The sequence below is a fragment of the Aspergillus brasiliensis genome (assembly GCF_001889945.1).
Source record: "Aspergillus brasiliensis CBS 101740 unplaced genomic scaffold ASPBRscaffold_3, whole genome shotgun sequence".
Classification (NCBI taxonomy): Eukaryota; Fungi; Ascomycota; class Eurotiomycetes; order Eurotiales; family Aspergillaceae; genus Aspergillus; species Aspergillus brasiliensis.
In genome coordinates, this window is record NW_027137444.1 from 1,335,216 (window position 1) to 1,362,253 (window position 27,038).

Sequence of the window (27,038 nt, forward strand, 5' to 3'; positions counted from 1 at the left end):
CAGTAGTCGATATCTTGTGAAGTCTATTGCATCAAGTTATCTTCTTGGAATGGCCCGGATATAAAAGTCTGGCTTAGCCGACATATGCGGACTGTAGATTCGCGATTATATAAGAAGTGCAGTGTAATGTAAATCAATGGAACGGATCATCCGGTGCGGGCGGAGGATCCGATTGAAGATCACGGGATGATCCTACTTTATAATTGAGCACGGAGGGAATACGGGGTCGTTAGTAATCATGTTGTCTTGCAATTAACTAACTAGCTGGTGATGCTTACGTTGCTCTATCAACAGCATGTAGTGTTGACTTCCGATGATGACTGGTCATGCTTATGGTTAATTCATAGCGTGCTTGTACTTTCTGGGGGAAGAAGCGTTTTGCTGCTATAAGCTCTCGTGACAACACATTATCAAATGAGAGAAGCAAAAGATGCTATTTATCAGACTACTCTATCTATTGAATCAGGCATTCAACCAAGGCAGACCGTGTTTCGAATCAGCGCTCAATTGCAAAGCAGCAGTTTCCCGGCAACGTATGTATCCAAAAGACATTTCCGGGGATGCGAGTAGAACCAATTCTTTCTTTAACCGGGGGGAGTGCCAAAAAAAAAAATCAATGACAAGAACTCAATCAATGAGAAGGGAAAACAGCCGACCAGAAGTGTACGTTTGCATTTTAAAAATTCATAATCCCAACAGACAAGAGGTAAGGGCATCACACAGGACAGCATAACGGATAGATAGCGATATGGATAATATCGTATAACAGCGGTAGGTAGTCCAGGAAACGCCCGCGACTTCCGGGAACGATAATGATTATAATCCGTCTCAAATAGCCAGGCCTCTTTTTCCCTCACCATTGTCTTGGAGCTAAACACATGTACACTGTATTTTGAAGATGGCAGCAGCAGGCTGGATCTGGTAGTGGTGGCCTACTGCACATCCATGCCCCGCTGCAGCGACGATTCCAGATCGTTGTGGTGGCCACCGCCTGCGGCGAGCGCTTCCTGGGGCTTAGGTTCCTCCGTCTTCCATCCGCCTTGTTGGTTGTCGGGGATGGGCACATTGGTCTGCTGGGCAATCTGCTGCTGCTGCGCGGCGGCCTGCGCCTGCGACTGCTGCCGGACCATAGCCCGGAAGCGTACTACCTCGTCGTAGATCATGTGGCGCATCTCCTGCACGTCCTCAACGACCTCAAAGTGGAAGTCGAAGGTCGTCGGGCAGGTGGGCTCATCCGAGGCGTCGTGCCAGATTTGCAAGTAAGGATGCTCAAGGGCCTCTTCGACCGAGATACGCGATGTCGGGTCAAACGCAAGCATGCGATCGAGCAGATCGAGAGCATCGGGGTTGGCGTTGGGGAATAGGCGCTGGAAGGGGATCTTGGGCATGAATGGCAAGTTGCGAACGTACTCCTGAGCACGAGGTGAGCCGATGCGGCTCAGAGTCTCCTCGTTAGGGGTACCCAGATAGTGGAGGATCTGGTTCAGCTGGTCGACATAGTCACGGCCCTTGAAGAAGGGCCGGCCACCCAGGAGCTCAGCCAGAATGCAACCCACGGACCAAACATCGACTAGGCATTGATCAGCAAACAGCGCTGGGGGTAGGGGAGGGTTCAGGGATACATACTGGCTTTGGTGTAGCTCTGGAAGCTCAGCATGATTTCCGGCGCACGGTACCATCTCGTGGCGACATATTCCGTCATGTATCCTGCATTCTCCTCGGGGTCGATAGAGAAACCACGGGCGAGACCGAAATCGCAAATCTTCAGCTCGCAATCCGCGTTGACGAGAAGGTTTCCGGGCTTCAAATCACGATGCAAAACGTTGGCCGAGTGGATGTATTTGAGACCGCAGAGGATTTGGTAAATGAAGGATTGGAAATGGGCATCGGTGAGGGGCTGTCCGGAGCGAATGATAGCGGCCAAATCGCACTCCATCAATTCTGTTGAAGAAGATAGTGAGCAGCAAGAAAGGGAAGCTTGCAGGTACAGACGGAGGCCTTACCTTCGTACAGGTACGTTTCGTTGAAGTTATCCGGGCGGGGAATGTCCATGTCGTACAAGCAAGTGATCTAAGCCATTTTCACGTCAGAGTCGAGGCTCGGGGCAATCATCGGAAAGAATAGGAAAATAACGCACGTTGCGGTGACCTCTAAAGTGCTGGAGCAGCTTGATTTCTCTCAGGGCGCGTTTGGCTAGGATCTTCTTGCTGAAGACGTTGGTGACCTTCTTAATGGCGACACCCTCACCAGTTTGAGCATTTGTCGCGGCGCTGATATAGTTAGAAAAAGAAGATCCATTCAACTGATACAAAACCATTCACGATGAGTGACTCCGTCGGAGGATATCAGACCTACCAAACAATGCCGTATGCGCCCTGACCCAGCTCCTTGGTGACATTGTAGCGCTCATCAACGATAAAGTCCTGGTTGAAGACCTTAAAGATCTTGCGACCCTGCAAGTCGGCCATGATAAACACTCGTACAAAGAAAGAAAACAAAAAAGATAGTGAAAATGGGTGCGAGACGAGGTAAGGCGGAGGGGAGGTAAAGGAGAAGTTATGAGGCCGAATGGGAGAGTCGATGAGGTAGGGAGAGAGAGTTGTTCCGATGGATGGCACCAGGTGGGGTAGTGAGTTCAGTTGAGTTAATAGTCAGTTAGTAGACACAGTAGTGAAGTAGCCGCTGGGCTGGCCCGACGGTGGATAGTAAAAAAGTAGGCGTCTAACTTCTTCTTTCTTTTCCCTGGCGAATTCAGATTCTCACACCGAGAAATTTCACTTCGGCTCTAGTTGCTTGACTTGCCTTTCTCTTTGTCACTTTTCTCTAGACAAGCTCGGCGGGTTGAAGGTACAGAACCAGTCAAGTAACGAGAAATGGCGTCTGTCAAGCCGTCGTCTGGGTCAGCGCCCCGCCAATATCCGGGAGGGTCTGGATTTACTCTGAAACAGGAGAAGCTGGAATTGCGGGATCAGCAGAGACACGGCAGACAAGCTCGAACAGTCAAAGGATAAATAAAAAATGAGAAGAAAACGAGGGACTAATAACCACCGAGAGGGGAAATAAAAAGAATCTCAAAGATGAGTTTCTGAAGTGACGAGGTGTGACGGGCAACTCTCATCGGTTTCTGATTGGGCCCTGCGAAGCGCGCAGCTTGCAGCAATTGAGGGGAACCGTTCATAGTCGGAGATGCAGGAAGGAGTTGCAGCCCATAGGAAGGCAATGCAACTAATTAGCGAGCATTTGTCTCCATGACAGCGTCTCGAGGATGCAAATGCAGGAGCCTCTAGGGAGTGACTACTTCCATACAAGCTGGGTTCGTTCCACGGGTCGATCCCGATCAGGTGCGATGGCCTTGTGCCTGAGGCAGTCCGCAATTTCCACTTCGAACAGGACCACATTGTGCGGAGTTCATCACAGTATCTTACATGTTTCTCTGCTTCTCTCTAGTCTCTAGTCTCTACATCTATTGTATCTAATCGGACAATCATCTCATGCAGCATGATTCCAAACCACCTCCAACACCTCCAGCTCCTCAGGTGCCACCTCATGCACATAAATCTGCCTCACTCGTTCTTCCTCCTGCACTACATCTCGGATCCGAAACGATATCTTCTTTTCATCCTTGCGGCGTAATGGTCCCAAGCTGTAGGTGAATGGATTCGGACCGGTATATTGGCTAGCATTCCAGGTCTGTTCCATGGCCAAGGGATCGTCTGACACGGTCGAATACTTGATCACGGAATATCCATTGACAAGGTACCACTCATCTTGTAGAAGCCACCTATGGAGCAAGCACTCCTCTCCACAGATACTAGACGCTGTGCTGAGAGCCACCATATCAGCTTGGAACCACGACTTCCAATGGTGTATGGAGAGAGGCTGAGCCCGCCCAGCCTCGAAAAATCCCGACGCATCCCCTCGGAGATCCATTTGGAAGAGATCCCGCTCCCAGGAGAGCTTGGTATTGGTGTGCGCATAGATGCACTGCGAGAGCATGTGGTCGCCGCCCCCTTTGAACACGTAACATTCATCGAACCAAGGCTGGAGCTCCTCGAGAAGCGGAATAGATAGGAAGATCCCCGCACCACCATATGCCATATAGCCGCTACTGTACATCTGCTGCAAATCCTCCGTCACAGCACCGACATACTGGGGCATTGAGGCATCGTAGGTGGCCAACCGATCCACCAGCCTGGTCATCGACGGGAAGAACGTATCGTCGTCTATCATGACCACCCACTGAGTGGACTTATCCTTGTTCTTGTACAAGTGCTGCACCAGATAGAAATATCGATCCAAGCGCTCATTGTCTTCCTGGAGGATGGTAAGACGAATTCCCAGCGCCTCCGCCCGTCTCTCAGCCTCCTTCTTTTGTTCCCCGCTATCAACCACAGCCAAGATCCGAGCATTGGTGCCCGCAGCCCAGTGTGCAAACGCATCCAGAGAGTTGATCAAGCGATCAACTGATGTAGACAGGCCGAATATGATATGAGATGCATCTGGAGGTGCACTAGGCTGAGGCCCCTCAATGGTCACGGTGGCAGTACATTTGTCCGGCGACAAGTTCTCTCGATGGGCTTCTGTGTCTAAGCGTAGAGTGTGAAACTTCGGAAATCGCGTGCTAAGAGTATCTGTAAATCCAGTGAAGTTTTCCGTGGGTTCCACGGCTATCTCGAGCCTGGCATATTGCACTGTGGCGGTACTGGAGTACTGTCGGAGAAGGTCAAGATCCACAAAGCATGGATTGGTGTCATCGGGAGCATCTAGGGAGGGACTCGACGCGAGGTCGGGAATCGGAGCAACATAGCTAGGCCTGGAGTAAAAGAGCACTATGAAGCCTGCGGAGAAAAAGGCCGCCGCGAAGATTAGTACCGACACCCTTGATTGGCGCCATGAGCGACGGTGCAACGGCGGAGTCATCATGGATCAGTCATGACGGTGATGCGCTTGAATCTTCCCGTGTGCGAGATGGTGTACAACACAAGGATCATCCTCAAGCCGGCTAGAAAGGGCTTGATCTGGTCCTCAAGGAGGAGAAGTTGAATGGGGGAAATGTAAAACGTGGTACATTCACTCCCAGCAAGTCTGGCTCGCGTTTCGGGAATGGACGGTCGGACCCTCCGAAACGCCATCGGCGGCCAGTGTCTGGGGCGAGACTTTACCCCTTTCTTAACTTCTTAAGGGTTCAATTGCTTGATAAAATCAATGAATTGAGGCTCAGTTAACAATGAACAGCTATCTCTAACGCCCTTGCGATTCTAAACAATATCCTCTGCCGCCATACACGTGAACTTTTTACTCCAAAGGCTATAGATACTAAATCACCGCAGAAGCAACACAGCTCCAAATAGTCATCCCGCGCTGGCTTCGTCTCAGTCTTCTGGTCTAATCTCTCATCAATGCCCACATCGTCTCTTATGCGATCTAGTATCTAAGTCATGGTATATTGACACGTAGATCTCGTAGCACGTAATTCAGAATCCGCGATGCAAACGATCAGATGCAAGGAAAAGAATGTTCCGCTTAAAGAGCGTTGACCAGTCTCCGCTCCTTTCTCAGGGCCCGGAGCTTCTCGCGGACCTCGTCGAGAGGAATCATCACGCCCTGTTTCTGGGTGGCAGGGTCATCACGGTTACGGATGTTAACCGTGCGGCTCTCCTTTTCAGAAGCACCAACGACTATTTCATACTATCAGCGTGGGTCCGAAGGGAAATCGAGAATAGGATGTGAACTTACCGAAGATGAAGTTATATTGCTGAAGCTGTCCGGTACGGATCTTCTTCTGCATGGTGTTTCCGCTGATGTCAATGTCCACGTTCAGCTTATCGCCGCGGAGGATTGTCTGCAACTCCTCGACGTAGTCGTTGACAGCAGGCATGACGGGCACGATCAGGATCTGACGGGGACTGATCCAGAAAGGCCACTTGCCACCAAAGTGCTCGATCAGGATTCCAAGGAAACGCTCGAAACTGCCGATGATAGCACGGTGGATGACAACTGGGCGGGCACGGCCAGGACCAGGCTCGTTGGGCTTGGCCTCACCTTCCTTGGCGGCATCAGCAGCAGCCTTCTCGTGGCTCATGTACTCAAGCTTGAAGTTAATGGGGGCCTGGTAATCAAGCTGAATAGTAGCGCATTGGAACTCTCGCTTGAGGGCGTCAGCGATGGTAATATCGATCTTCGGACCGTAGAAGGCACCATCACCCTCATCGATGGTCCAGTCATCGCCCTTGAACTTGGTCATTGCCGCCTTAAGCTGTTCCTCTGCGTAGTTCCAGGTTTCCAGCTCACCCAGATACTTTTCAGGGCGGGTGGAGAGCTTCAGCTTGAAGGTGAAGCCAAACAGGCCGTAGATAGCCTGCAGGAAGTCGAACAGACCTTCGATTTCAGAAGTGATCTTGACGGTATTAGTTCCAAATATCTTTTCAGAATGCGTTCCCAATCGTCATTGCTCACCTGGTCTTGAGTACAGAAAATGTGAGTGTCATCCTGCTGGAACTTGCGAACACGGGTGAGACCGCTCAGGGCACCGGACGCCTCGTTTCTGTGCAAGACACCGAAGTCCGCGATTCTCAGGGGAAGTTCTCTGTAACTTCTCTCACGGTGGCCGAAGAGCACAAAGTGACCAGGGCAGTTCATGGGCTTGAGAGCCCACTCCCTCTTCTCAACGTCAAGCTTGAACATGTCATCCTTGTAGTGAGCCCAGTGACCAGACGTCTTCCAGATGCCGACATCGTACATGTTGGGGGTCTGAACCTCCTGGTAGCCGCGCTTACGGTACTCTGAGCGCAAAAGAGATTGGAGGGCGTTGAAAATCTTGGTACCGTTGGGCAAAAGGAAGGGGCATCCTGGAGAAACCTCGTCGAAGAAGAACAGCTCTTGCTCCTTGCCAAGCTTAACGTGGTTGCGCTTCTCGGCCTCTTCCAAGAACTTCAAGTGCTCTTGCATCTGCTTCTTATCGGGGAAAGCAACACCGCGGATACGCTGCAAGGAGTCGTTGGTCTGGTCACCCAGGAAGTATGCGGAAGAGTTCTGTGCGGTGTGAGCCATATATATCAGACTTAAAGACACATAATGATACACACCTGCATGATCTTGAAGGTCTTGACCTTGCCGGTGCTCTGGATATGGGGACCTCTGCACAGATCGACCAAAGAGCCACACCGGTAAACAGTGCTCTTCTCTCCGGTAACGAGCTTGTCGATGTAGTGCAGCTTGTACTTGCTGTAGGCAAACATCTTCTTGAGGTTCTCCTTCGTAACCTCCAGTCTATCGAAACTCTGCTTTTCCTTGAAGATGCGGTTGGCGTGGCGGTCCAATAGCGGCCAATCGGTCTCCCTGACGACGCGGCTGTTTGACTATTAGTATCACTCTTCGGCATAATCTCACCCACACTTACTTGTCTGGCATGGCCATATCATAGAAGAAACCCTGGGGAGTGGGAGGTCCGTGAGACAGGAGACATCCGTATTCGCATTCACAAGCCTCACCCAGACAGTGAGCGCTAGAGTGCCAGAAAACCTCCCTACCCTCGGGGTGATCAAAGGGAACATAAGAAACGGTACAATCTCCCTCAAGCGGACGGCTCAAATCCCAGAGCTCCTTTCCAACCCTCGCGAGGACAACATTGGCGCTCAAATCTTTGGGCACGTTCTTCAGAAGCTGTGCGGGGGTGGTCTCCCAGGCGTTCGCGGTGACATCGATGGAGTTTCCGTCGCCAAGCTGAACCGTTACCTTGATTTCGGGGTGGGGCTTGTTCTTGAGTTCCTCGAGATATTGTTGCCAGAGTTCCTCGAAAAAGTTGTTACGTTCGACAATGAAATCGGGGAGCGAACCGTCACCTGGCGCATTCGAAGGTTAAAAGAGGGGTTTTGGAAGCATATGGCGGGGCAGGCAGTGGCTCACCAGCAGGTTTGGCGTCGGCCGCTGGCCTGACGGGGAGGTCCTTTGCGCCTTCAGAAGACATTTTGTATCCAGAAAGGTCTGAAGAACGACCCGGGAGTATAAGACCTGGGAAGAGGGAAAGGGCCAGCAACGATGTCTGACTCACTATATCTAAGGAATCGGACGATCATGAAACGCAAATCGACAGTGAGGGACCGAAAGCGGTGAGCCACGTGACAGAAAACTGCCCTTGCGGCTAGCGACACTTTACCGTTTCGAGCTTCCCACCATTTGAAAACTTCTCCGGACTCCGAGATCCAGGTCGACCCCAACAACAGCAATTAAAGATGTCTTTCCGTGGAGGCCGTGGCGGTTTCGGTGGCCGTGGAGGTGAGCTCTAGCAACATCAAAGGTCGATGGCAGTGCTGGATATGAGCTAACGAAAATTTCGTCGGATAGGTCGCGGAGGTTTCCAGCAACCTCTCGGTCCCCCTGCCCAAGTTCTGGGTAATTATACGTCAAAATGCGACTGGAGTGATTGCGACTAACTCGGAATACCTAGAGATGGGAACTGTCATGCATTCTTGCGAAGGCGAGATGGTTTGCGAATCGATCAACCCCAAGATTCCTTACTTCAACGCCCCCATCTACCTTGAGAACAAGGTATGGTCGACCCAGATACTGTCCGCAAACTTGCGATGCGCTAACGCAATCCTTCAATAGACCCCTATCGGCAAGGTCGATGAAGTCCTGGGCCCTATCAACCAGGTCTACTTCACCATCAAGCCCCAGGAAGGAATTGTCGCGACCTCCTTCAAGCCTGGTGACAAGGTCTACATTGGTGGCGACAAGCTCCTCCCCTTGGAGAAGTATGTTGCAATTCACTCTTTATTATGCTTAAACCGTTACTAACTTTGCGATTTTAGGTTCCTTCCCAAGCCCAAGCCCGCTCCCGGTATGATTCCACTCGCTTCGCGCAATCCAATATGCATGATTCTAACCAGAACACAGGTGCTGCCAAGCCCAAGAGAGCTGGCGGTGGTGCCAGAGGCGGTCCCATGCGCGGTGGCCGTGGTGGTCGTGGTGCTCCCATGCGTGGTGGCCGCGGCGGCGCTCCCCGAGGACGTGGTGGCCCCCGGGGTGGTGGCTTCCGTGGTGGTGGCGGTGGTGGTTTCGGCGGCGGCGGTTTCTCGAGGGGTGGTGGCAGAGGAGGACCTCGTGGTGGAGGATTCCGACGATAGACAGTCTCTGTCTTGCCTGGTAGTACTGTCTTATTACGGCGTTATGGGAAACGGGAGCTTTTACAGGAATTTATTTGTCTCTATATTCTTGTGCATCCTAGGAAAAATTTGCTGCTTCTCTGTGCGCAGAGGCTGTCGTGAATCTCAGCCATCCAATTCATGTATTGCTACGATTTATTATGCCGAATATTGTTCTTTTACCATTCGTTCCTGGTCTTCGAAAAAGCCATACGATGCCTTAAACCTGACCGGATGGCAAATGTGGCGCAGTAACTTTTTCGGCAATGGTCTAGAGTGGCTAGTGACCGCGTGTGGCGCATGACAACACCGCCTTGCAATGACGTCTGGCCACGCTTGAGCCGTAGAATCTGTGCGCCTGTCAACACTTCTGAAGACAGCTGCCTACTAGTACCATTGCATCATTCCATTCCTATTCTCACGGCTTGTCTTCGAATATATCCCACGTACGCCACTACTTCGACTGCTTGTTCTGCGAGAGTCTTCTCTTCGTCAAATTCATCTGAGCATGTCTCGCAGGGTTTCTGCCATGCCGTCAAATACTTCCACGACTAGCGGTGTCCCACCTGCGGGTGACGGTGGTGAGCCTGCATCCCTGCGACAAAATCCTCAAAGCTTGGTTAGCTAAATGGCAGCAGCTCAAGAAAAGCAAAAGATGCTTCTCTCTTCCGAAACAGGCCACTTTAGCATGATCAGGTCAGCCATTGGGAGTTCGTTGCTAGGGATTTCACCGGTTCACTTACACATTCACTCACATCAGGGCTCTGCATCTTGCTGATCTGGTAACTGAACTCAATGGTAATATACTAATCTACTCCTCCAAACCGTCTACAGCATGAACTATTGTATCCGCTGACACCAATTATAGGATTCTGTGGAGGCAAGCACAGTTTTTCTCCTTCCCTCGAGACCGAGATCCGGAACTAACCGCCCATACACAGTGATGTCCGTCTTCTCCTCTATGCGTTACTGTCTTGGTGACCCTCGCGATTTTGGCGCAATCTGGGCTGCTCTGATATTCATGCCCTTTGGGCTGTTCTTCGACTTCATGGATGGACGGATTGCCAGGTGGAGGAAAAAGTCGTCGCTCATGGGACAAGAACTCGATTCGCTGGCAGATTTGGTATGGCCTCCTACTTCATTTGCCGCACTATTTTATTCGCTCATCGTTCCCTTTTTGTGTTCTAGATATCCTTTGGCATGGCACCCGCCGCAGCAGCGTTTGCGCTCGGAATGCGCACCAGCCTCGACCATCTCTTCCTCTCCTTCTTCATTCTATGCGGCCTGACAAGATTGGCACGGTTCAACGTGACTGTTGCTGTACTGCCGAAGGACAAGTCTGGGAAGTCGAAATACTTTGAGGGCACGCCTATCCCGACAACATTGTCTATTGTTTTCTTCATGGCCTACTGTGTCTCACAAGACTGGGTGCTGGAAGATCTACCACTTGGCCTTGTAGCCCAGGGCACATCGTTCGAGTTCCACCCGCTGGTACTGTTGTTTGTCTTGCACGGCTGCCTCATGGTCAGCAAGACGCTGCATATCCCTAAGCCTTAAGTGCAGGGAATGCCGAACGGACAGTATGGCACTTGTCCGAATCAGGATTCCCATATGTGATAGACATGTCTTTTACGAGCAATATACACCACGGGAAACCAGATAAAAGGGAAAGAAAAAAAAGAAAATAGGGTACGATGTATCTGTGGAAGATAACGCAGTTGTCACAGAAATGAAAATAGTTTGCATATGTTGCATGAGTTCTTGCACTTCATTCTCAGCAAGTATTGGGTTGATACATACTATAGGAGGTTGTCTAGTTCTAGCTTATTGATGACAATGCCATACAGCTCTATATTATGGCAATCCCCGTGTTAGGTCATTGTGCAGCAACTACGTAGTCCTTCGTGCTTTGGTCCTCAACGAGCATGCTTCGAAAATCAAGCTTTTCGAACAGTATAGGGAAGAAGCGACTTGTGTGGTATTATAGGCTGATATTGAGAAAACTGCTATGTGTGATGGGTAGTGACATTGGATATACACTTCGAACTAAGGATATGTCCAGGCTTGTCTAGGAGATGTCACCTTCAAGTACATTCGCAGAGGTCCTCGACAGAGAGTACAACAATCCAGCTTACAATAAGCTCTTGAGTAGGAATACGAATCCGAACGAACCGATTGTCCACATCCGATGTGTCATATAATCGACTCACATATGCCACATGACCTACCGTAACCGGAGCGAGGACTAACTACTACTAACTAATGCACACGCCGAGTCCGAGATCATGGGGAACAGTCCCTCTCGTGTTGATATGCGGATCAGGAATTAGACGAGGGAGCCGATGGCCACTTCTCTATGGAGGTTCTAGCCTCCCCAGTTGCTCTACCAGCTTCCCAACTCCTAGTCTAGTTTACAGAACAGGATGTCTTACTAGAGCTCCCTACTATCAGCTACCTGATCATCGACATCTGCTTCAATTACACCAAACAAGACCCAAAAAGTAGAAGGAAAAAAATCGAAGTGAGTCACCAAGACCAACACCATAACAGCCCACGAGTCATCTAAGGTCACACACGCACACACACACACACACACACACAAGACCGGCCATTACCACCACCAGGTCAGATCAGGTCAAGTCCCAACAACCATCCTCGTGTCCTCAGCCAAACCAACCAGTAGTCTTTCTCTTCTTGGCAAAGCAATAGAAAATCCTGCGCTATTGTCTATTGCGCGTTCACAGATGGTCTATCATGGACGGAGCTTTTTAAAAATGGAAATCCCGGGAGAGACATCGTGGATCCTGGTGACACGTTCTAGACCCTCGTCGAGGGTTTCACTTTGAGTTGGGTCTCATTTCTTCTCTTCTCTTCTCTTCTTTTTTTCCTCTTGCCTTTCCGACCGCTTGACTCGGTCGCTCACTTGCTCACCGTCTGTCTCGATAGTAGTACTACTCTTGGCCGGAGGTAGTATCCGGAGAGGCCGGGAAAAGCGTTAACACAACATGTTTGTGTACGTTTGGTGGGTTCCCGGGAGCGCCGGTGATCTTCCCTTTGCCCTGCAAATGGATGGGGTTGGTGGTTGTCGGTGGTGTTGATAGTTCGTAATTCTACAATTTCTTCCTTGGTCATTTGATGCTCGGTCTTGGTTTTCCTTGCTTTCTTTGTTTCCGTTCTTCCCTCTATTCTCTGCCGATGTATCCGTACTATTTTGAGAGTTCTGGCTGAAGTAGATAGTGTTCTAGTACGGAGTAGTCGAGCCTTGTCAGTGCAAGCCAGTGAGTGTATGGGAGATCTACAGCCATCGCAGCATAGACATAACACGACAGAGACCTTTACCTCGGAGAATGCTAAATTTCGGACGTCCGTTCCCAAGGCCTGGCATGATGGGAAAAAATAATGATAAGCTTATCCGGCATGTGAAGGACTGCTCCATATCTACTTCTAGAATTCTTCCCATGGGCCGCGGAACCGGAACAGTTAATCGTGCATGATCCGTTCCATCCTCTTTAAGGGAAGCTGGTTATATGATTAGTAGCGATAATCAAGCATCTTCCTCCACGCACGCTTCATAAAAGTAAAAGCAATATGCACGATGTAACGGACATGTGTCTACTTCTCGCCGGTTGTCTCCTATTGAACATAGTTTCCCGACCGAGGAGTCGTCATCAGCCGCAACTCTTATTGCCCATCAATCAACGTCCTGCAACTGGATCAACCCATTACAATTTATCAGCACCCATACGGAGTACATTCTGGTCATCTAGACGCTGGATTTCCGTTGCCTGCATCGAGGCTGCAGATATACGCGTCAAGGGGTGGAAGCGGAGAATCCTTGCGTAGAAAAGTGGTGTTCAGTGTTTACATTTTCCACACTTCTACTTTTTCGATTTTTACGGGGCGCAGGCTGCACTTCTGCAGGGGTTCCAAGGTCCCACAATCTGCCTAAACAACGCCGCCCACCGCACCCCGGAAACGACCCGATCGTCTTGAACCATCGGAACCATTCCCTGTCGCAGGTTTGGCAATGATGCAGAGGATCCTCGACCGAAACATTGATGTGGCAAATGAAGCTCTGATACGTACAGCAGACATGTGTGTGTCCCATGTCGATAGAGAATCCCTACCCACTAGTGACTGCTTCAACGGTAAAGCCAAGCACGAGCAAACTCGAACGCTTTTCTGACTCGAAAGAGGAGACCCGGGTCCGCCGGTCGCTAGCTACTGTACTAACAAACTGGAGCACTCGAGTCCGTGACGGCGTGCATAGCTCCCCCAAGCAGCGACATCCCATTGGGCAGAACATGCAAATCAAGGATCAAAAAGGATTAGTTGGGATTCTCTCAGCGTCTGTTTGAATTGCGATGGCCCCCCCGGAGTTTGGGCGGTTAGTCGACTGCCCCTGACCAGTGACATCCTCCGCCGTTCGTCCTCGATGTGTGTCGGCTTGAACGTTTGGGGGAAGATACACACTACTGACGGGTGTCTGATGCTACTAAAAAAACAGTAGTTGGTTTACGTCCTTGTGTCTCGATGATTATGGATGACGCAACGAATTAGAGGCCAAATACTTTGACGCCAGAACCGAATCCATTGTCCCATGGTTTGCCCGAAAATCACCCTTACAAGCGGGCAGGGAAACTTCGCGCTGCCCGTCATGCAGTCATGCAAGGACTGGTACAAATGAGACCTCGTACAACTCATCATTAGTCAGTCGGATTTAAAAAATTCCATCGTGGAGCAACCGTTTCTAGCAACATTCAGTGGCTGGCGCCAGCAGCATTGTTACTTGCGAGTGTCGACGAGAGAGTTTGCGCGAGGCTTGTGTGTCCTCGTACAGAAGGGCATCAGTGCCCGAATTCGTCGTTACCGAGGATCTTTACTATTAATAAACCTCTCCACGGCAAAATTCGATTTGCTTCTTCTAATTATGGACATTTCCCGTTTCTTTATGTTGTCGAGTGTTGGGTACATGTCTTGCCGGGGTAGCCGAATAATGATGGTAAGGAACAGGCACACGCGTGGAATGTAGATGTAGCCATATGAAGTTTACATGAGGGTGAAGGAGAATATTTTCGCCAACTAGATGATTAGATGCCGGTATGCGTTTAATGAGTTGCACATTTCATGCCTCTCCAGTTCCGACCGCGGCATCAGACGGAAACTATGCTATGGAGCTGAGGTGAAGGGAAGAGAGAGAGGAGAAACTCCAGAAAAACGCCTGAGCATGTGCCTTTTCCGCCCATCGCCCCCTCTTTGTATGGGCCCTCACCAGTCATCACTCATCACGCCTGCCCACCCCATCATTTAGTGCATGCCAGCAGCAGCTCCAATTGTTATTTTGTGCCGCCCGTGTGGCCCGGAAAGGAAAGGGATGAGCCCTGCCCCTGGATGGGTCTGCTGATGTAATACGCATCTCACGGATATGATTGGCTTGCAGGGACAGGTACGCGGGACGTGGTAAATTACCGCCCTGCGCATCCAGGGTCAGGTCCCGTCGGGGAACCACCAACAAGAGTACCGCGTCTGGATTCAGGGACTATCATTGGGGGAGAAGCCAGGGAATGATGGGAATGATGCTCCTCCCTCACGCTTTGTTTGTCCCTTTTTTTTCGCCCGTCCTGTAGGGGAAACTTTAGCACTAACTCACTAACTAACTACGGAGTAACTAACTAACGAGCTGGTGCTGCAGAGACTGAGAGACAGGCACACACATACCCACCCCTCTCTCCCTCTCCTCCCTTCTGCTCCGACCTCCCCCCTACACACAGTACACACAGTACTACTACTCTCCGTAGTTAACTAGTACTAGTAACAACGCCTCCTCTCCTGTCTGGGCTAGTCACCCGTCAGTGCGTCGCTTAATGCCTTCCCAGTTCAATCCTCCGCTGATGCAGTAGTCAGTCACGCTGTGTCCCAGGAAGGAGTCTGTCAATCGTTCTGTCGCTTCCCCTTCCCTGACCCTCTTTTCTCCCTCTCCTGCTTCACCCCAGTCGCTCTTTTTGGCCTTCTACCAGGACATTATTGTTTTTTGTGAATTTGGATTATTCATTTCATTGGGTTTTTTTCATTTCTCTCAACTCTTCATTCTCTCGCTTCGTCAGACTGTTTTGGCCCAGGTCGTCGAGCTTCAATCTTCTGGAACTTGGACCTCTCTCTCAAAGGGCCTTAATAGAAACACACTAGTTACTGCTTCCTCGTTACTACTTTCCCCTCTCTCTTTTTCCCCTGTTGCTGCGGGTGCGTTAACCTTGGCTGATTTCCCTTTCCTGAACCGCCCGTTCAGGCTCGCTCATTAAACTCGTCCCGACAGAAAGGGGTGCTTGAAACGACCGGTCCAAAGGGCCCTTCCCCGCCAGGGACCGCCTACCCCCAGAGCAGACACCACGCTCTTTCATCGCTATCTTCACTCTAATCTTCACCTACTATCATCCTCTGACCCTCTGCTGTCGGTCTATCCCCCGACCTGATCTCCACGTCAAGGCCTGGTCCCTTCTACGTCACTCGTCCTCAACGTCGGCTCTGGCAACAACCATTCGTGCTATTCACCCCTTCGGAGGACCGTCGCGACACGTCCATCTCGAGGACATAGGAGAGAGAGACGAACAGGACTTCCAACTTTGAAGTGGCTCTGAGAGGTTCAAAGGGTTACGCAGGTCGTCCCTTATTCTTCGATTAACCTCCCTCGCTGTATCCTTGAGGTCACTTCTCGCCAAACTCAACCAAGTCTACCCCTTGGGATCTTTTTTTCTTACGTCGACCATGTTCCACACCACGAAATCATTCACGATGCGGTCGGCTCTTGCAGCCTCAGCCCTTCTCCTTTCCATCAGTCTGCCTGCAACACATGCCTATACTGAGGAATACAACGGCTGTTACTCTGACTCGACACCATTGAAAGATCAAGGAACATACACATATCAGAGTGATGGATACTGTCAAAAACTGTGTTTGAAGGGCAACTATGCTGTCTTTGCCCTACATAATGGACAGGACTGTCTCTGTGGCAATCTGCTCCCTGCCTCATCAGCCAAGGTTGATGACAGCAAGTGTAATGTCGCTTGTGCCGGCTGGCCTTCCGTGAATTGTATGTTTCTTTTCCTGGTTTGAGCCTGCTGTAGCGCATTTGCTGACGGTGATAAAATAGGTGGTGGCAGCAATACTTATTCGGTCTATCTTACTGGCATGGAGGACGACGTTGACAACTATTCGGCCTCGAGCACAAGTACCTCCAGCAGCGAAAGCGAAACGTCCACATCATCAACCCAAGAAGCCCATGTCGTCACTAGCTCCGGTACCACGCAAACCGTATATGCAACATCCGGAGCCGATACCGCGTCTGCAACTGCCGAGGGGGCTACTGAAGCGTCACAGAAGAAGGGCTCAAGTGCCAACACTGCTGCTATTGCCGCGGGCGTTGTTGTGGGTGTAGTAGGAGCTTGTGCTCTTGCTGGCGCTGGTTTCTTCCTCTGGCGCTTCAAGAACCGCAAATCACAATACCGCCGTAGCGTCGGCGTGGACAACTATGGCAATCCGATGTCCCAGCAGTCCATGTCGGATTCCCGATTCGATGGTGACTTCATGGCGCAGCGACGTCAGAGCAACGGTAGCATCGATGATGATCAAGACTTCTCACGTCGCATCCTGCAGGTGAGCTGAGCTGAACGACGAATAGAGGTGAAACATTGTAGCTAACAAGTACTAGGTGACTAACCCTGATCGACGCTAGACGGCATGCGATCGCCAGCTTCCCATGGACAGTGCCGTTTGTGGACCAATATCCTATCTGTGCATGTCTTTTAACGATAGAGCCATGCCCTTGCCACACATATCCTCTTCCTACCTTTAACACAACCTTCGCTTGTCACCATAAAGTCACCCTTCACGACAGCTATCCTTTCCCTCCTTTTCTTTTGCCTGCTGGACTATTCAGCGACCTTGCAATATCAGTGCATGTTTGCCGATAGGATATGATGACCCCTTCAGCCATTGGCTATGAGAAGCACATTCGCTCCATAGGTGTGGTCCGATGCCGCCCGTGGCGGATAGCGACCTTTCAGGAGTGCTGTGGAGAGAGCCGACCGTGACTCTTACTTTGGTGAAGACTCGGGGCTCCTCAGGGAATTGTCCCGGTCACTCTGGCCATTGGTAATGGTTACATTCCCGACCTGGAATTCTCTTTCTTATCACAAGGGCTTCTCAAGGTCAAGACTCGACGAGTCGGGCTGAGGTATATCAGATCAGGATCTCATTATTTTGATAAGGCGTTTGAAGTGGGCTGTATTTTAGTCGATTACCCTCGTGGACAGCATTTATTTCCCCAAACTTTTTTGTTTATTGAGCCGAGAACCCCACCCCCATTTGTTCTATATCTGCGATGCTTGTTTCTATGGCGGTTGGCCGCGCGTGCTTGCCATGGGTACTACTACATAGAGTAGCCTTGATTGGAAGATTGTAAGTAATGTGACGGACAGCCCTGTAGCTAATGTGAGGATGAATGTATACCATGTGTTTCTCGATGCTTTGATTGAACAAAGTTGATCGTGTAGTAGTTTGTATAGATGGATATGCAGTGTCTCACTACCAATTCGACGATGCATTGCACAACATTTTCAGGAGACGATGAACAAATATATTCTTTTTAAGATAAATATGAGTAACTACGGTCTACATGAATCTATATTCAACCTCGCCGATGGTGCAGCTGTCATTAATTTGGACAGATAGTATGAATCATACACAGATCGAATTCCAGACAGTACTACTAGATACTACGGTGAACTTATATATATATCCGTCCCACCACCGACATAGTACTACTACTACTACTAGTAGTAGTAGTACTAACTACCACAACACACTTTTCCACTGATATCACCACACTCATACTATTAACTTTAACTACAGACCCAACGACAGCTCCTATGAGCCAAGTCAATCTGCAGTCCCCTCAATAAATACTACTAAAAAGTATCACACTATCTCCCAAGTGACTATCGGTATCACCTTATACCAACAATAACTTAACTATATCAATCACTACTTCACATAACCAATGAACCAGAAAACTACTCATTCTCGACACAACTACTAGTATTGAGTTATTTCAATATTCGATGGTAGTTGGGTACCAGTATCTAGTACTACAGTACTTAACGTACTTCCTAGGTGATCGATTCATGTCAAATATATACCGACGATAAGACATTCAATTGAGTGAGGTTTGTCGCAGATGTCTCTTCTCTATCTATTTTCCTTTTAAGATAAGAGTGCAAAGAAAGATAGCCAGTAGCTAAGTAGTAGTAGTAGTAGTACTGTTGCTTTAGCTTGTCCCTTGAGATTGTGCGCTGTAGTGTTGAGGTTATATGCTACTAGTAGCGCCAGAGTTGGGCAATTTGACTGTATCATTGTCTACTACTGCTAAGTAGTGGGATTGGATGGTCTTGATGGAGTTAGAACGTATAGTAAGTAGGGATCAATCATGTACTGATGCAGAGATATAACAAACATCACTACTACTTGAATCTTACTAGTAGTTAGTAGTACTCGTGAATGCATTCAGAGACAGTAGCTATAGTACTATATATATATGAGGAATGAGTCTTATCATCAAGGAGGTTCCTGAGACTTAGGATGATATATTGTGGAGGAAAGCACAAGACAGGAATTTGTGGTTGGATGTGTTTTGAATCTTTATTTTTATTTTATTTTATATTATTTTATTTGAGCATGATGTCTACACATCTTGAGGGAGTCTACTTATTCACGCTGTCAGGAAGAGAAAGTACTGAAAGTTGCGAGAGAGGAATGGAAACACATGATGTTCTTCTAGTAAATACTCCGTAGCTACTAGATATATATATACTGCATGCATCTTCGTCTATAGAAAGGGAGAGTGAATCTTTCGATGCAGAGAAGTAATTCCTATAAATCTAGTGCCGTTTGTGATATGCAGTATCAATTGAGGAATAATGAGGCTTTCCTCAGCAGAGGGATTGGCTCGGTACGTCACTCACGGAGGAACAAAGAGCCGACCAACAGGATTGCGCGGCCTCGAATTCTGGGAATGCGGGGAGAGGCAAAGTTGGTGGACTTCTTTTGTCTGACAACCACCACTTCTTCATCGCAACTCACCTCGAGGGCCTCTAAATGTTTTCGTGACGAGCTACATCGCACGTGGTGTATGTATATCTCCTTGTCTCTATACTGTCCCTTCTGCACATAATCTATATAGATAGGAGACGGCAAAGGCCTACGGGCAGAGATGTCTCGCAGATACAATATGCATACGAAAGGGGATGTCAATGTCGGTCTGCAGCAACCCCTGAACGAGTCGGAGTCGGAGCCGGACCGGACACCGAAAAAATCCAAATTGGACCTCAGCTCCAACGACGGCGATGATAAGCGCAATGGTCTGGACCAGTTCGTGGCCTATCCTACCCACAAAGTGAATCGTCTCCTGGAGCCTGGGCCCGTTCTGCTTGTGGCGACCGGCTCCTTAGCCAACAAGACGCACAACATAATGACAATGGGCTTTCACATGATGATCCAGCACGAAGGACCAACACTTGTCGGTGCCTGCATTGGGCCGTGGGACAAGAGCTACGATAACCTGAAGAGGACGGGCGAATGCGTGCTCGCCATTCCTGCAGTGGAGATGTTGGAGAAGACCATTGATATCGGCAACTGCAGTGGAGAAGATGTCAACAAGTGGGTAGCTTTTGGCATAAACCCTGTCCCAGCTCCTGATCCTGCATCTGCAGATGGGTCCTGGGATAGAAAAGGGGGAGACGGAGGGAGAGCACGGGCGCCCTTGGTTGGAGGGAAGGATGTTATTGCCAACATTCAATGTACGGTTGAGGACCGAGCGTTGGTGGCAAGGTACAATTTATGGGTGCTGAAGGTGACTGGAGCATGGATCAATAAAGACATGGATCTAGAATATGGCCAGGGAAGCAGAGACCCAGCGGATGACGATGATCGTGTTGGTGGTGGCAAACGAAGGAAGAGGGAAATGAAGATGGCTCACCATCGCGGAGATGGCCGGTTCGTGGTCGACGGAAAGGAAGTCGATATGAGAGACAGGATGGTCAAGTGGAAGGAGTTCCAGGATTGAACTCGTCAGGGGCCAGATCTGTGTTGTGACCCGCTCATCCATGACCTGCAGCTGGGTGTAACAGGATTGCAATATGCTGTTTCATCTCATACATCGTATGCGCACAACTTTGCCATTGCTTTGGTGAGCTGATGGTAGGGTTTAGTGGTAATGAGACAATCGTGACAGAATGTCTTGCCTAATGCATCCTACTCTGCACAGCTGACACTGTTGCCCTGTTAATAGTGTCATGCTTAAATTGCGATTGCAGGATCGGTGAACGAGTCAGCGGCCAACGCCAACGCAACATGTTGGTTCCGGTTGGTGCCTGTTGGTGGCTGTTCCTGCTACGTTGCCCGCATGAAATGTTGGTTGCAATGTGGAGGAATGCCGAAAAGTCCATGTGGAGGAGTGCCGATATCTCAGCAGAAGTCATTGGACTAGAGACAATACTGGCATGTTTCTTTTGAATGACGACATTCGATACACACGGGAAAATCACCGTACTAGTTCGAACAGAGCTCTTCTTTTCGTGTTAAAGAGATAATCTGGAATCTTCTAGGGTCAAGGATGCCTCGTGGCAAGTGACCCCGCCGTCTTGCAATCCCTGTCGTATCGAAGGACTGCATGATCGCCGTCGTGCTCAGGGGGGGAGGTCTCCGCATCCAGCACACGTGTGGATGGATGAAACACTCCTGACTGCCATGCAGAAGACTGGGTCCAGGTCGGGTTGCCCGGCATATTAATCCGGGCGCAGTTAATTTGTTCTGCGCACATCATTAGTCGTCGGATAAAGCCATTGTCTGAAGGATTTCTTAGATCATCTGGACTAGTGCTCCCTCGCTAGCAGGGTATTCGTTCCTTTGAGGTTTAGTCCGTGATGGAAAGGGCGGTGCAGAGCTGCGTAGGAGGGACGATTTTGCTAGCTTGGTCTAATATGGTGACTCTTCACGGGTAGTTGTCGATTCAGACCATTGACAATCCCGAGGGAGAAGAGGTATATCTGAACCCTGATGGGGATAATTCAAGCTGACGCGCAAGGGTCATTCCCAACGACCCACAGACGTGCAAGACCTGCAAGTCTCGGCTCGCAAACCCATCGACACATTAGGATAGTGTAGCAAGTCGCAATAGGGCCGGATGTGGCAGGAGTGAGATCAGACCATGTGGATATAATCCATTCCGCAGCGCATGGCACCCCTGTCACGGCGCAAAATAACAGGCCTCGTGGCTCTGTTACCTGTAACGATAGTACAGACTAGGTTGCAGTAGGTTGCGAACTAGAAGCTGCATGAGAATGTACCTCTCCCAAAGCAGTATCCAACGTAAACCGGAGGCTGACGTGTGGAATGTTCGACGCAGCACGGAAGCTGCTTCTTCACCACTACCTGCTAGAAGGATTGGACAGCCGATCACACTTTCCTGCTCTCCAGGTGACTAGGTTACACCGTGTCGAGCTCAGTGTCAGACATCATTCGCTAGCAGTGCCCATGCTAGCAGGGGGCCATGCTGACAGGGGCTGCTATGACAGGGAGACGTTATTTTCCGGTATTGGGATTAGCTCGTGCCTATTATAGGAAATTAGCAAGTTACCCTGGGAAAAATGGGACACACGAAAGAGAACATTGAAACATATCTTAACTACACATTAAAAGACTCAAAGCACATAACTGATCGCCAATTTTTCTTATCGATTAGGACCTGATGTTGAATGTTGATGCTCGTGCAACTGTGGCTCTGGTGTGGAACAGACACCGGAAGGGCCGTTCCGCTCTTTGACAAGCCCAACTTGGCCTCAGTTCTTCTGGCCAACACATACGGTGTGTGTGGTGTCGATCGCGGCGGCATAGGTGCCCTGTCGAGTTTTCCGGTCCTCGGCACCCTCGATGTGGAACTGATGAGGCTGATTCGTCTGTTCGTGTAGGAAATTCTAGCGGAGCGTAAGGTCTATGAGGGGTGAACAATCAAGCCCACCTAGACGAACTCGAGAACACTGCTTGGCAGTGGGTAGTACGGAGTGGAGTGTGGACAGCCTCTTGAAATCTCTGGTTAAAGACGGGAATATTGCGGGTATTCCGTCGCGGCGTAGCCGTCTACTCATCTAATGCTAATTAGTCAAGGAAATTTTAGTAGCTACAACGTGCGTAGTGTCTTGGCTGGCCAGGGAGCCGTCCCCTGGTCCCTCAAGCTTAGCCCCAGAGAACGGGCTCAAGCGACTGATTTAGTGCGATGCACGGCGTGCTCCAATTTGCTATTGCCAGCTCCTAGGACATTAGTTGCAGCGCTTCGTAGGTTAGTGAACGCGCCGGTCTTATCTGATGATAACGCGCTGGCTTCGAGCAGCGGGATCATTCCGTACAACTCTCGACAAGAGGCCGTCCAGTGCCCACACTCGTATACCCAAAGGTGGGCTCTTCAAGATTGGATCATTGGCAGCCTCTCCACTTCGACGAATCAGGGAGGTGGCGGAGTTATTTATCATATCGTTCTTTGTTATTGTTGTAGATGTGTGACCTGGTCAAAAGAGCCCGTAGCATATCACAGTGATTTTTGAAGGCTAATGGCGTGGACCATATCTAGCCATCCGACAGTACCTATACCGCGTGGGAAGCCTGTAGCCGTCATCGATTGCCCCTTTCAGTCTATAATTGGGATATTCTGCAAGACGGTATGCAGACTCATGCCTTGGGCACATTGAACAGACTAGACTGTCCACAGTGGCCCGGAACAGCGCTCGGGCTCAGATCGTCCGACGGGGATGCTGGAGCGGAGGTTGTCAAGAGTCAAGACCAACTTTCCCAGTTCCAGCGGGTCCAAAGTGGATGGGATTACCTAAGGCGGGTGACTTTGACAGCCTCAGGCAAGGCTGATTCGGGTTCGACACCTGATCTATCACATCTATCACCTCTGGTAATTTTGATGATGGCGCAGGGAAAGCCTAAACCCAAAAATGGAATGTCTATCGACGATCTTCGTGAATTTCATAGTAATCACCGTGCATGTTTCATGTGCTCTCTACAGGTTTGCGAGTCGAGATGAGGTAAGCTGATCATGTCTGTCATGCCACCCTCCCCCTGCCTACGATAGGGAGGGTAGGAGGTTTCGAATAGATGAAAGTGATTACCATCTCGCGTGGTACAGAGTTCGTCAAACCCTCGGGGTGCGGATCATCAGATCCTACCTCGAGGTCATCAATACTTTCTTGTTGTTCCAAAAATGAACCGCTTAAAGAGGTACCTGAATTCTAAGGCTTGGTGAGGGTAGATTTTAGACTGCGGGATCACGTTCCCGTCTTTGTAGCTCCAAACTGTAAATCCTCCAGATGGCTTTCTCTTTCGCTGGTACATCCTCCGGGAGTCTGGAGGGGGGTCCGGACCACGATTAGCCTCCGGAGACCGGCGTACCGTGTCCCCTCATGCCTGATTCCAGAAATTGAAGATCCAGATTCAGCTGTCCTCAAGCCGGACCGGGGCAGATTCTGGCTCCGGCGGCCTTAATCCACAGACGGATTCCACTTTTTGCCGAGAGTCCGACAAACTTTACCTGATCAGTGTAGTAACGCTTTCGGGCAAAAGATATGGATAAGCAACATAGGCTCTGAACCACTGAACTTTGCGGGTTGTCATGGGAGCGTTTCAGAATCATCAGCAACAAGGTCATTTTTTTCCGACGCAATGATGACTGCAGAAGCTATCGTCACTTTGCATCATTAGTGCAGGTCTGGCATCGAACTTGCTTCACACGGCATCCCTCGCGAGATGACTGCAGCGCCCGGCGTTGCGCTAGAAATCGTACTTTACCACTTAGACACACCCTAGGCATTCGATGCTCACTTCTATGCTCCAGGGTTGCATCTCGTAGCGGACTCCATAGGTGAACAGTTGGCCAATCAACCCGTGGACTGATGGTTAGCATGTTAATCATATTCTGTTACAGGCTAGTTCATATGTCGGTTTGGAGGTGGCACATGACAGCTCTCGATCGCCTAGTACCGATCCAGAAGCACGTAGTCTGCTAGATTGGGTATGTTGTCAGTAATTCCACAGTATAGCCACCAAGTGGGCGTGCAACTACTATCATTTAACAGAGACCGGAGGCCCTTGTTCTGTCTATTATTGGTTTGTTCGTATACTGAAGATCGATAGGTGGGTACTCTGCGGCACTGTCAAGTTATTCACTTGATTCTCGAATGTAGCATCCATTATAGAGTGGTCATTATTCTTGGCCCTGTTACCCGTCTCGAGCCATCACGGTAGCACGAGCCGCTGGTGGGCAGGGGGCCAGTCCAGGGTTACTAACCCAGTGGTTCCTTCTTTCTTCCCCACAACTTGACCACGTTGTCGACTCCTAGCTTTCCCTCGTGGCATGAGAGGTCGGGCCATGTCAACAAGGGCGGCGTACTCCGTGCTAGAGTTCGTATCCTTGCTTGAATCATATACCACAAGGCTCGTGCGATCGATTGGCATGCCGTATACGGAGACGTATCCAACAGCATGGTTAAGGTAGAACATTCCCTTTTCAGTCTCCGTGACACTGTGTCTAGAATCCTTTTCTCATACGTACTACTTCATGAGATAGCTGACTGTTGTATTCATTGTAAGACTTTCCATAGGACCTCAAACAAAGACTCCTGGGTGCAATGAGAGCCAATGAAGCCAAACCGATTATCATGGCTGGTCCCCCAGTGGTGGGAGAATTGATCACCCCTGTATAACTCCCGAAGGGTTGCTTCTATTGCCCGACTCATCATCATGCCTTGAGAGGGATGACAATCCTGGCATGGGGGCCCCGCCACGTGAAGGCCCGAGAGCCAATGTGGGCTGCGGGCGGCTTGGTGTCATGGCGATGCATGGTGGACTTGATGTCTAGGCCTGAGGCACAGGTTGGCTATCAAGTCTGCAGCAGCTAAGCCGCCTCCTGCATTTTAATTAGTTGCTTGACGAATATTCGTGGGACCCGCTCTCCTATACTGGACCACTAGCAAATTTCTCCGATATGGCACTTGCAGCCCCTCCATCAGAATCGAGGGGTTTTAGCTACGTAGCAGTCTTCTCTCAATGCCCACATTCTCAGGGCAAAGCGGTGAGTTTCTTCGATTTGTACTCTCTTCTATTGTAATTATACCTCAGCAATATTGAGAGGCGAGATGACCTGGGGAAATGTACTAATTATGTACGACCTGCTTCTGTTGAAGTTCGTTGAATTCTGTTGTCATTATCTCCCAGTTATGAGTCTGACGGGGTAGTACTATGCCATCCCTGCTTAGGGTAACTTGTTTCCCGAAGAATCCCGCTTACCAGGGGAGCGAGCTTCTCCTATGATGAGAATCAGACCATGCTGTCGATCCCTGACACATGGCCAGGATAATTCGTGATTTAATATATGACCTGCCATCTGTCATTCATATTAAACACCCTATAATAATCGGTATTATTATCAAGAGAAAATGGCTGAATTATGACGGGCAATTTCGGCATGGATCTCCCTCTATGCCTAATCGAGTCGCACCTACTCTATTCTTGAGACCCAGCCACAACTCCATTGACGGAACGGGAGTGCCGCGAGTCCGCAACCTTCGTCTCCTCTGGGGAGACACACAAGAAATGACCCCCGGTGTGTATTACACACGTTACTCGGCTGTGGGCTGGGTTTTTCATCGCAGGGTTTACCGCATTTTCTCCGTCGCATCCTATATACCAAAGTTGGAAGTTGGGTTTATGAGATCACCATTCGAAACTTGAGCTAGAAAAACCTAATGCTTATTCGCATTTTTTGCCCCTCAAAGTGTAAGGCAGAATGCAGTTCGAAGCACATTGATCCGCGACCTGAAACAAGCTAGAAGCCCATGTGAAGGTAAGAATGACAATGGCCCCCATGTCTGCTGAACCCCGACCTCCTTGGAAGGATGCACGAAGCGAAAACATTCTTGTTCCACAGGGCTGGGCATTTGTGCCTAGCATGAACTAATTGTGTTAGAATTTTTGAGTAAGGAGAGATGAGGTAGCATCATCCCAAGGCTCCCTTGCTCGGTAGAGCTGCTACGGAATGCTTCCTCGATAACAGTGGATAGAGCAGGTAGGTTTTCAACCAATACATTTGTGTAAGGGGAATGACCCGTGTTGTTACAGAAGTGGGTCTCCAGCACACTGATTTCCCAAACAGGTCACTTATCTACTAGCACCACTCAGTTCCGTTCATATCACATCGCTACCACGACGAATTGCTTGCTCACTGGACCTAACAACCAACACAGCTTTCCAACATTGCTCCAGGCATCTGACTGTTCGCATCCTGCCTGAGTTTTGAGTAGGAGTTGCCCCTGAAAAACTGGTTCCTGATGAAGGTCAGAGTAAGGATGTAGAGTGCTTATCTCGGCTATTCCTTTCATCCTCCTTTCTCTAGATATTTCGTCTTCTTCTTCATCTGCTGGTGCTAAGGCTTCCTTCCGTTGTCTGCAGAAAATCCAGGCCCCCGAGAAAGGCCGATGCTCGGTCACGTGGGATTCAGGGTAACGCACATACAACCCTTCAGTATCCATGAAACATTCCTTGGCAGGCAGACTTGAACTGACCGGCTAAAACCCGGCAGACTTGACGATCGCCAACGGGGGTAGCCTTAAAACTACCAAATACAACAACAACCCTGTCATTGCACGTGGGTAATAATACAAGTATTACTACTACTCTGTACTACTGAGGACAGAGCACTGGAATGGCGCGCACGTCACTGCTCGACTACTGGTAGATTGCAATTTGCAACACCCCATTTGGATTAGAGCAAGGGAAAAAAAAAATCAGAGG

General features: G+C 49.7%; 9 protein-coding genes across 9 annotated transcripts; 5 read left to right on the plus strand and 4 right to left on the minus strand.

The window, feature by feature from the left end:
- Positions 1–932: 932 nt before the first annotated feature.
- On the minus strand, positions 933–2,468 carry mpkA (mitogen-activated serine/threonine-protein kinase SLT2; the record flags this gene model as incomplete). The annotated part of the gene is made up of 5 exons (XM_067620601.1): positions 933–1,570; positions 1,627–1,941; positions 2,004–2,070; positions 2,138–2,270; positions 2,356–2,468. The coding sequence occupies 5 exons, from the start codon at positions 2,466–2,468 to the stop codon at positions 933–935; spliced, it is 1,266 nt and encodes a 421-aa protein (XP_067481832.1).
- Positions 2,469–3,489: 1,021 nt separating this feature from the next.
- ASPBRDRAFT_193300 (glycosyltransferase family 31 protein) lies at positions 3,490–4,920 on the minus strand (the record flags this gene model as incomplete). Its single annotated transcript, XM_067620602.1, has 1 exon — positions 3,490–4,920. The coding sequence occupies one exon, from the start codon at positions 4,918–4,920 to the stop codon at positions 3,490–3,492; it is 1,431 nt and encodes a 476-aa protein (XP_067481833.1).
- Positions 4,921–5,231: 311 nt separating this feature from the next.
- Positions 5,232–8,044, minus strand: ASPBRDRAFT_171794 (threonine--tRNA ligase THS1). Its single transcript, XM_067619715.1, has 6 exons — positions 7,906–8,044; positions 7,400–7,841; positions 7,086–7,350; positions 6,457–7,032; positions 5,737–6,397; positions 5,232–5,678 (listed from the first exon to the last, which is right to left on the minus strand). Exons 1-6 carry the CDS (start codon positions 7,964–7,966, stop codon positions 5,524–5,526), a joined length of 2,160 nt encoding a protein of 719 aa, XP_067481834.1. The 5' UTR covers positions 7,967–8,044; the 3' UTR covers positions 5,232–5,523.
- A 132-nt stretch (positions 8,045–8,176) lies between these two features.
- On the plus strand, positions 8,177–9,177 carry ASPBRDRAFT_63235 (H/ACA ribonucleoprotein complex subunit GAR1/NAF1). Its single transcript, XM_067628415.1, has 6 exons — positions 8,177–8,271; positions 8,338–8,391; positions 8,447–8,547; positions 8,608–8,753; positions 8,811–8,839; positions 8,896–9,177. The coding sequence occupies exons 1-6, from the start codon at positions 8,232–8,234 to the stop codon at positions 9,123–9,125; spliced, it is 600 nt and encodes a 199-aa protein (XP_067481835.1). The 5' UTR covers positions 8,177–8,231; the 3' UTR covers positions 9,126–9,177.
- A 461-nt stretch (positions 9,178–9,638) lies between these two features.
- On the plus strand, positions 9,639–11,013 carry ASPBRDRAFT_39743 (CDP-diacylglycerol-serine O-phosphatidyltransferase). The gene is made up of 6 exons (XM_067624208.1): positions 9,639–9,724; positions 9,782–9,839; positions 9,904–9,941; positions 10,012–10,023; positions 10,085–10,266; positions 10,332–11,013. Exons 1-6 carry the CDS (start codon positions 9,652–9,654, stop codon positions 10,698–10,700), a joined length of 732 nt encoding a protein of 243 aa, XP_067481836.1. The 5' UTR covers positions 9,639–9,651; the 3' UTR covers positions 10,701–11,013.
- A 4,432-nt stretch (positions 11,014–15,445) lies between these two features.
- Positions 15,446–17,196, plus strand: ASPBRDRAFT_454307 (uncharacterized protein). Its single transcript, XM_067625401.1, has 3 exons — positions 15,446–16,230; positions 16,291–16,793; positions 16,849–17,196. The coding sequence occupies exons 1-3, from the start codon at positions 15,906–15,908 to the stop codon at positions 16,870–16,872; spliced, it is 852 nt and encodes a 283-aa protein (XP_067481837.1). The 5' UTR covers positions 15,446–15,905; the 3' UTR covers positions 16,873–17,196.
- Positions 17,197–19,407: 2,211 nt separating this feature from the next.
- Positions 19,408–20,259, plus strand: ASPBRDRAFT_193305 (flavin reductase family protein; the record flags this gene model as incomplete). Its single annotated transcript, XM_067620603.1, has 1 exon — positions 19,408–20,259. One exon carries the CDS (start codon positions 19,408–19,410, stop codon positions 20,257–20,259), a length of 852 nt encoding a protein of 283 aa, XP_067481838.1.
- A 1,883-nt stretch (positions 20,260–22,142) lies between these two features.
- ASPBRDRAFT_454360 (uncharacterized protein) lies at positions 22,143–22,929 on the plus strand. Its single transcript, XM_067625404.1, has one exon. The coding sequence runs from the start codon at positions 22,343–22,345 to the stop codon at positions 22,790–22,792; it is 450 nt and encodes a 149-aa protein (XP_067481839.1). The 5' UTR covers positions 22,143–22,342; the 3' UTR covers positions 22,793–22,929.
- Positions 22,930–26,378: 3,449 nt separating this feature from the next.
- On the minus strand, positions 26,379–26,845 carry ASPBRDRAFT_39751 (uncharacterized protein). The gene has a single exon (XM_067624209.1). It carries the CDS (start codon positions 26,774–26,776, stop codon positions 26,438–26,440), a length of 339 nt encoding a protein of 112 aa, XP_067481840.1. The 5' UTR covers positions 26,777–26,845; the 3' UTR covers positions 26,379–26,437.
- Between the last annotated feature and the right edge of the window lie 193 nt (positions 26,846–27,038).

What these genes read in the sequence shown, in the direction of transcription:
- ASPBRDRAFT_171794 (XM_067619715.1), bottom strand. Translation starts at nt 7,966, where the DNA reads ATGTCTTCTGAAGGCGCAAAGGACCTCCCCGTCAGGCCAGCGGCCGAC. An exon ending in GGCCGACGCCAAACCTGCTG is followed by an intron (nt 7,842 to 7,905) that starts GTGAGCCACTGC and finishes CGAATGCGCCAG; the next exon opens with GTGACGGTTCGCTCCCCGAT. An exon ending in GATATGGCCATGCCAGACAA is followed by an intron (nt 7,351 to 7,399) that starts GTAAGTGTGGGT and finishes ATAGTCAAACAG; the next exon opens with CCGCGTCGTCAGGGAGACCG.
- ASPBRDRAFT_63235 (XM_067628415.1), top strand. Translation starts at nt 8,232, where the DNA reads ATGTCTTTCCGTGGAGGCCGTGGCGGTTTCGGTGGCCGTG. An exon ending in CCATCTACCTTGAGAACAAG is followed by an intron (nt 8,548 to 8,607) that starts GTATGGTCGACC and finishes ATCCTTCAATAG; the next exon opens with ACCCCTATCGGCAAGGTCGA. An exon ending in AAGCTCCTCCCCTTGGAGAA is followed by an intron (nt 8,754 to 8,810) that starts GTATGTTGCAAT and finishes TTGCGATTTTAG; the next exon opens with GTTCCTTCCCAAGCCCAAGC.
- ASPBRDRAFT_39743 (XM_067624208.1), top strand. Translation starts at nt 9,652, where the DNA reads ATGTCTCGCAGGGTTTCTGCCATGCCGTCAAATACTTCCACGACTAGC. An exon ending in GGCCACTTTAGCATGATCAG is followed by an intron (nt 9,840 to 9,903) that starts GTCAGCCATTGG and finishes CACTCACATCAG; the next exon opens with GGCTCTGCATCTTGCTGATC. An exon ending in TCGATTCGCTGGCAGATTTG is followed by an intron (nt 10,267 to 10,331) that starts GTATGGCCTCCT and finishes TTTGTGTTCTAG; the next exon opens with ATATCCTTTGGCATGGCACC.
- ASPBRDRAFT_454307 (XM_067625401.1), top strand. Translation starts at nt 15,906, where the DNA reads ATGTTCCACACCACGAAATCATTCACGATGCGGTCGGCTCTTGCAGCC. An exon ending in CGGCTGGCCTTCCGTGAATT is followed by an intron (nt 16,231 to 16,290) that starts GTATGTTTCTTT and finishes GTGATAAAATAG; the next exon opens with GTGGTGGCAGCAATACTTAT. An exon ending in TCTCACGTCGCATCCTGCAG is followed by an intron (nt 16,794 to 16,848) that starts GTGAGCTGAGCT and finishes AACAAGTACTAG; the next exon opens with GTGACTAACCCTGATCGACG.
- ASPBRDRAFT_454360 (XM_067625404.1), top strand. Translation starts at nt 22,343, where the DNA reads ATGCTAATTAGTCAAGGAAATTTTAGTAGCTACAACGTGCGTAGTGTC.
- ASPBRDRAFT_39751 (XM_067624209.1), bottom strand. Translation starts at nt 26,776, where the DNA reads ATGGATACTGAAGGGTTGTATGTGCGTTACCCTGAATCCCACGTGACC.